The following is a 7,988-nucleotide window of genomic DNA, read 5'->3' on the forward strand; positions in this document are numbered from 1 at the left end:
AACCCCATGTTGGGCATGGAGCCTACTAAAAAAATATTTGACGAAAAACAGTGAGATATAAATAAAGGTGCCTTATATCACCAAATTCTGTATAAGAAGAAATAAAAGAGTAATAATTAGAAATGAAACAATTAGGCATTTTTTGCCTTCTGTTTATCTCCCTGGAAACATCAAAGAATTCCTGTAAAATTATCAAAGGTATAAAATGATAAATATAGTATCATTTGATAACAGATGAATTCCTATATAATACTGAGAATTAACATGAAGGGATGCCTGGGTGGCTCAGTTAGTTAAGGGTCTGACTCTTGATTTGGGCTCAGGTCATGATCTCAGGGTTGTGAAATTGAGCCTCAAGTCAGGCTCTGCGCACAGAGGGGGTTGGCTTGAGTTTCTCTCCCTCTTCCCCACCTCCCAACTCCTGCTCTCTCTCAAATAAATAAGTCTTAAAAAAAAAAAAGGAATTGATGCAGAGAAAGACAAATATATGGTTTCACTCATATGTGGAGTATAAGAAATAGCGCAGAGGACCATAAGGGAAGGGAGGGAAAACTGAATGGGAAGAAATCAGAGAGGGAGACAAACCATGAGAAAGTCTGGACTCTGGGAAACAAACTCAGGGTTGCAGAAGGGGCTGGGGTGCGGGGATGGGGTAACCGGGTGATGGGCATTAAAGAGGGCATGTGATGTGGTGAACACTGGGTGTTTTACGCAACTAATGAATCACTGAACACTACATCAAAAACTAAAAATGTACTTATGTGTTGGCTAATTGAACTTAATTTAAAAAATGAATCAACATGAAGTTTTGAATAGTTATCCATTCACAAAGGTCACTAACCATAAAAAATACAAAACCAACTTCTACAACATATTTCAAAACAATCTCAAGAGGAAGATAATTTGATCTTCTTGTTTTAAGTAGGATCCACACATAACATGGGGCTTGAACTCACAACTCTTTGATTAAGAGTTGCATGCCTCACCTAACCGGAGCCGCCAGAACAGGAGGAAGATAGTTATGATGTCTCTATTGTAGTTTTTTCCCTCTTATTCCCAAATCCCTCATAGGTTGGGACTTTCTGGGTCACATTGATCCTGACACTTTCCCACATCCACTCCCAGTGGTTCTATCATTTTCTCTCCCAAACAGAGATGCCCATTCTGACATTTTCTGAGTTGGCTGAGCCCCCTTGAGCAGTTTCACCTCCACCCCTTCTCCCTCCACCAGATAAGGAAGTAAGTCCTGGACTCAGAGCTCCTCCCTACCCTGATCTGCCTCAGTCTCTCCTCACTGTCTACCTCACAGGGTCCACTGCAGATAAACCTTGAAGACATAAGGAGCCGGTCCCAAGTCATGATCCTGGGAGCCCCCATGGAACTGGAGCCATCAGGGGTGAGTGCTCTGGTGGGCCAGAGAGGGTGGGGACTATAAGGAGACCTGTAGCCCATAGGTGCTTTTATCTCTCCCATTTTTCCTCTTCCCTCTTTTTCTCTTGTGTGAAGTCTTCTGCTTTTTGTCTTTCTGACAACACTAAGAAGCAGTGTTTATTGAACACTGGCCAAGTGCTAGATCTCATTTCATTTTCACAACAGTTTTTTCAGGAGGGCATTTATTTCTCTCATTCTAGAAATGAAAAGGCTGAGATCTAAGGGATGTCTCGGGAACCCCATGTCACAGTGCCAATAAGTGAGAGCCGTGGCCCTTCATCCTCTGGAGAGCATCTCTCTCTGTCGCTCTTGATGTCCAGAAGTAAACTTCTTGTAATTGGAGTCTGCAGTGCTTGTTTTTGCTTTCTCCTGCTTCATTCAGTTCTCAGTCCCCTGCATTCTCCCTTTTGTCTCCTCACATCTCTGATGCTGTGAGAGTGGCATCCTTACAACCAAAACCACTGGTCACTTCTCTGTATATCTTACCTGTGTCACTAGTAATATTTGCAATGTGACCACTTCCTCCTTTCTGGAATCTTTCTCTTGTTCTTTGTCTTTGAGGAGCACACTTCCTCCTTGTTCTTCCTACTCATTAGTCCTCTCCCTTTCAGCCTTAAGGAAAAGTTTATTTAAGTGATCCTTACACCCAACGTGGGGCTCAAACTCACGACCTGGAGATCAAGAGTCACATGTTCTTCTGACTGAGCTGCTCAGGTGGTCCCAGCAACCTTTTCTAAATGTCCATGTTTGTCAGGATGCAGGACCACACACTCTGACCCTGTTATGATGACTTTGTACCTTTCTTGGGTGACTCAATCCAAGCTTATAACTTCATCTACAATGAGGACTCCTAGTGTACATCTCTAGCCCAGTCTAGCTTGAGATCCATCCATTATTTCAACCACCCTCAAACTAACTCCACTTTGTCTCCCAGAAATTCAAACTCATTATGTCCCCAAAAGAACATTTTATCTTCTCTCACTTCCTTCTCCTTCATTACTTTTCCTGTCACTGATGCCATAATTCTCCACATCGCCCAGGTATTCTGGACTCCACTTCACATTCCTTCTTCCACCATGGCACTTAATGATTCCTGTGGCTTCTCGTCTCTCCAGTGCCATTCAAACCCATCCTCCCTTCTCCTTACCCCATGCTGTTGTCCCATCTACACCCTCATCACTTTCCACTTGTTTTCTGAAGAGTCCTGCCGGTCTCACTTACAAACGAGCTTCTTCCAATCCATCTTCCCTATAGCTGTCACCTTCAAGTAGAAATCTTATCGTTACAGTCTTGATTAAGATCCTTCAGTGATTTCCCTGGGGCTGTGGATCAAATTCAAACATCTGCAATTAGCATACAAGGCAGGTCCTAGTGCAGCCCTTCCACAACCTTTGAGCTTCAGTCATATCCAAGGGCTCTGAGTCCTCCATGAAGTCCCATGCCTTTCTGCTCCTATGTCTCCCATGAGAGATGCCACTTCCTTCTATTTCTGCTTTGATATCTCACATAGAGACCATCTCTAGGAAGTTTACTTCAATCTCATTCCAATGCTCTCCTTTTGCTCCCAAGTACCATCTGCATATACCTTGTGATAACACAGCAGTGATGAAACCACATATATACTAACTGTCCTTTCTTTGTCTCTCTCATTCTTTGGATTTCAAGTAGCTTGAGGACAAGGACCGTGTCTTCTGAGTTATATCCTTAAGCGCCTGGAGAATGAACGTTCACAATGAAGGCTTTTTTGACTGAATGCAAACGAACATCTGTAAGAGTGTAATTTGCTTCACAGTGCACAGGCCAGTTTTAAAAATTTGCAAAAACAATAAAAATGAGATATCCTAAGGTGAACAAATTATGTCCATATAATAGCCACGTCTGTACTTTTTCTATTTTCTTTTTCTTTCATCTTTTCTCTAGGTGAGTGATTTTCCCCAAGCATTTTTGTGAGACAGTGAATCCTGTCACTAGAAGTGTCCAGGGAGAGGATAAGTTCTCCTCGTGTTGGAGCTGCAGGGCGAAATCTTTCTTTCTTTCTTTTTTTCTTTTTTCTTTCTTTTTTTTAAAGATTCTATTCATTTATTTGACAGACAGAGATCACAAGTAGGCAGAGAGGCAGGCAGAGAGAGAGGAGGAGGAATCAGTCTTCCCGCTGAGCAGAGAGCCCGATGCAGGGCTCGATCACAGGACCCTGAGATCATGACCTGTGCTGAAAGCAGAGGCTTAACCCTCTGAGCCACCCAGGCACCCCCGGGCGAAATCTTTCAATCAGGAGTTGGACCAGTGAGCCCCGGAGTGTCACTTCCTCTTGGTTCCTTTCTTTTTCTCAGCCCCAAACTCTCTCATTTTCATTGTTTCATTGTAATATTAATAGATTTTTTCTTTTGCTAATCTCCCTTCCTCCTTCCATCCCTCCCCCTCTCTCTCCTTCCCTTCCTTCCTTCCTTCCTTCCTTCCTTCCTTCCTTCCTTCCTTTCTGGAAAAGGTAGACTTTTAATAACTGCTTTTATCACCAGGTTAAGTCATGCAGTTACAAAGTAGTTAGAAGTTTCTGAAAGGGCATTGTTGCTGCTGTGGTTGTTTTTAAAGCTCTTTCTTACATAAATAATATCCAGTACTTCATTGGGACACTGCTGTTCAAACCTTTGCTGCTTCTTACACATCAGGTAAAACGAAGATGCTGTCCCATAGGTGTTTCAAATCCAACAATCTTTTTTTCCAGGGGAAATTATCTTTAACAGCATAAAGTCAGCAAGAAAATTTGTGAATGTTGTGTGAACGTAACACTTTAAAATTTAATTTGCCTTAAATGAAGTTGTTGTGGACAAAATTCCATAATCTACCATTTTTATTCTAAAGCTAAAAAAGTAACTGGAAGTCTATAAATGACACCAAGACTCTGGACACCTTTTTATTTCCTTCACAATTAAAAAAAATCTCCACTCTGATGGATTTTTATTCCACTCTCCCCCTCCCCCTACCCATTCTGTGGCTTTATCACTAATTTTATACGTCTGGTCTAACAAGGATTCTGAGATAATTGTGCATGTGGGTGAGGAGATGATTCAATCTTGACTCTACCAGGAGCTGTGCTACCCTGGGCTAGTTACTTAACCTTTGTGGGCAGGTCCTTAACATGCAAATGAATGCTTTATGTGGAGGTCTGAAGATTTAAAAAATAAATCGAACACATAGTAAGTCCTCCATAGATATTATTTTTTATTGTGTTCAGTGTGACTGTTACTGTACTGGAGTGATGGATGCTTAAGTTTTCAGGAACAAGGGAAACAACCTAAATTCTCAGTCATTTCTCTCATTGCTTCTTCCCATTTCTTTTTTTTTTTTTTCATTTTTCATTTCTCATTTTCTGTGTTATTCTTTCATGTTATTACTGTTTGCTTCCTATGTTCTGTTTCCTCTTCTACATAATCACCTGTTCTCCAATCTCCCTTCTTCTTCAAGCAGGGGTCCATATGTCAGTGTATGCTGAGTTCGTCCAGACACACAGACCCTCTGGGGAGTACATGTTTGAGTTTGATGGGGATGAGCAGTTCTATGTGGACCTGGATAAGAAGGAGACTGTCTGGCATCTCCCAGATTTTATTCATGCCTTTGACTTTGATGCTTGGAGGGGTATTGCTGACATTGTCATGGCAAAGAAGAACTTGAACAGCCTGATCCAACGGTCCAACCACACCAGGGCCACAAATGGTACTGCTTGCTCTTGCTCATATCTCTACCACCCAACTGCAGCCTCTCCATGCTTTATCCTCTGCTACATAGAGAATGGGAGACTCAGATATCCACTCATGAATGAAACTCTCCTCATTGAATGAACAATATTAAGCCCACAAATCTGGGTCCTTAGGTCATCAAAAGAATCATTTATTCTTCTTTTTAAAAAGATTTTATTTATTTATTTGACAGACAGGGATCACAAGTATACAGAGGGGCAGGCAGAGAGGGGAAACCAGGCTCCCCGCTGAGCAGAGAGCCCAACGTGGGGCTCGATCCCAGGATCCTTGGATCATGACCTGAGCTGAAGGCAGAGGATTTAACCCACTGAGCCACCCAAGCACCCCTCATTTTCTTCTTATTCAAGAACAGGTTGAGCTGGGGGAGGCCAGTTAGGAACATGAGAAGCTATGACTTTGATCTGGGAGTTGGTGTGGGGGCGATGGACAAAGGATTGGCATGAGAGAGGTGGCCTCTAACCTGGAGTCTATAGGGGTTATGTTGGTAGAGACCTTTGAGATTCAGGCAAAGGCAGCAGACTTACCAGGTTCTGTCTCTTCTCAGAGCCACCTGAGGTGACCGTGTTTCCCAAGGAGCCTGTGGAGCTGGGACAACCAAATACTCTCATCTGTCATGTGGACAAGTTCTTCCCACCTGTGCTCAATGTCACATGGCTGCGCAATGGGCAGATGGTCACTGAAGGTATAGCTGAGACCATCTTCCTGCCCAGCACAGAATTTAGATTCCACAAGTTCCACTACTTAACCTTCCTTCCCATGGCTGAAGATGTCTATGACTGCAAGGTGGAGCACTGGGGCCTGGACCAGCCGCTCCTTCAGCACTGGGGTACGGAGCTCTGTCCCTTTACCAGCGCTGTCCTGACACCATCTTTATTTCCAGGATCCATCTCTCTGCAGCACCTTCTTTCCTTAATCTCATGTGTCTTATTGTCACTTTATCCAAACTTCACTGGTGATCTCACAGTTTCTAACTCTTCATACTCCTACACCTGAGCCAGCTGCTGCTTTCCGTGCCTTCTAACTCTGTCTTTCCTTTGTGCCCCAGAGGCCCAGGAGCTGATCCAGGTGCCCGAGACGAAGGAGACTGTGGTCTGTGTCCTGGGTCTGGTGGTAGGCATGGCGGGCATCATCACTGGCATCATTGTCCTGAAGACCAGGCAGCCTGACAGCATCCCTGGGTGCAGGGGCTCCTGTGAGTTTTCCAGAGCTGGTACCAGGGACACAGTGCAAAAGAGGAGGCAGTCCAGTGTCGGGGGTGGGGTGGTGGATGAGAAGGAGAAGCACTTCAACAGGCATTCTTTGAGCACTTTGTTATTTCCGAATCACCGGCTAGAGGAAAACAATACAATGATAAGACCGTTGGCTGAGTTGCTTACTACTTAACAGGCCCTATTCTATATGCTTCTTATGTATTCAGTTACTTATGTCTGGAAGTTGGTACCATTATTTCCCCATCATACAGAGGGGAAGCAGACATGAAGGGGGTGAAGGAGCCTGTCCAAAATCACCCAGTTTGAAAGGTACAGAGTCTGGATTTGAACTCAGCCCTTGGGACTCCAGAAGCTCAGTTTTATCCAATATGTAGATTATATAGGTCTTCTGCAGTCATTTTATTGCTCCCTGACAATCTTCATAACCTTGATTTTCTTCTGTTGTCATAGTGATGTCTATGAACCTCTAATACTGTGTTAAACATGTGTAATTATTAAAGGACATCCTACCTTTTGCATAATCTCAAAGGGAATGCATTTAATTTCTCCATAAATATATATGCTATAGATTTTTGGTAAATAAGCTTTGCCATATGGTAAAATTGATCAAATTGTTTATGCAGTTATTGAGTTGAATTCAGTTGAAATTAATACAAATGTTCTTTTTTCTGGTTTACTAATTTTTTTTTTATCATATTATTGATTTTCTGACATTGAGATTTCAATGCATTCCTAGCTAGGTGTTTTGTGTGGTCTCAGCCTCTCCATGGTGATGTGACCAGCTAAGAATGCCTGGAGAACTCACCTGGGGAGAATCCCTACAGGCATTTCTCAGACAGGCCCTTATGGTTCTTATGACTGCAGGACACTCCTCAGCAACAGCCATCAGGGACCTTTGAGAAAAACAAGATATATTGATTTATTTCTCACAAGTCCTGGAGGGTACGTGGCCTGATCAGAGCCACACAGTGAAGTTGTAGGGGGTGGGAGAGATCTGGGGATCTGCCATAATTGGGGTTGAGGAAGGGGTTCCTCAGATTTCACAGGGTCACGCTTTATTGGTGAATTTAAAAAGTAAGAACTGGAGTTAAAGCGCAAGAAGGGAAAAGCAGGGTCACTCAAGCAGTTTGTTATCTAGGTCACCCAAGACTTTCTAAAAGGGGAACTTCATGGGGGCAGGGCAAGGGGGTGCAGCCCGACTCTTTATTCTTTATCTAGTTGTGTATCAGGCAATATGTTTCCTTTAGATGGATATCTTTGAGATGGATGCCTTGGCAATCAGAAGCTTAACGTCAGGCAGGCACTGACATTTCAATAAAAAAACGAATAGTCATGCACTTACACTGTCCTAGTACAAATCTTATTTGGTGGAAATGAATCATGCTTGTAATACATTGTTGGACTCAGTGACATGGCTGACATTAATCCATAATTTTCTACTCTTGTACTATCCTTAGCTGGCTTTAAAAATAAAGGTGCATCGGCCTCATAAGATGATTTGGAAAGCTTTTGTTCTTTTCTGTGTTCTAGAATGACATGTACAAGAGAGGAACGATTTGTTTTTGAAATATCCTAGCTGCCACGTTAGGAC

The 7,988-nt window shown here is 43.0% G+C and overlaps 1 protein-coding gene across 1 annotated transcript; it reads left to right on the forward strand.

Moving 5' to 3' along the window:
• Nucleotides 1-4,904: 4,904 nt before the first annotated feature.
• On the forward strand, nt 4,905-6,382 carry LOC131833234 (HLA class II histocompatibility antigen, DP alpha 1 chain). The gene is given in 4 exon segments (XM_059176391.1): nt 4,905-5,142; nt 5,731-6,012; nt 6,232-6,353; nt 6,356-6,382. Coding segments are annotated over 4 exon segments (669 nt in total).
• The last annotated feature ends 1,606 nt before the right edge of the window (nt 6,383-7,988 follow it).

Source organism: Mustela lutreola, chromosome 6 (genome assembly GCF_030435805.1).
Source record: "Mustela lutreola isolate mMusLut2 chromosome 6, mMusLut2.pri, whole genome shotgun sequence".
Classification (NCBI taxonomy): domain Eukaryota; kingdom Metazoa; phylum Chordata; class Mammalia; order Carnivora; family Mustelidae; genus Mustela; species Mustela lutreola.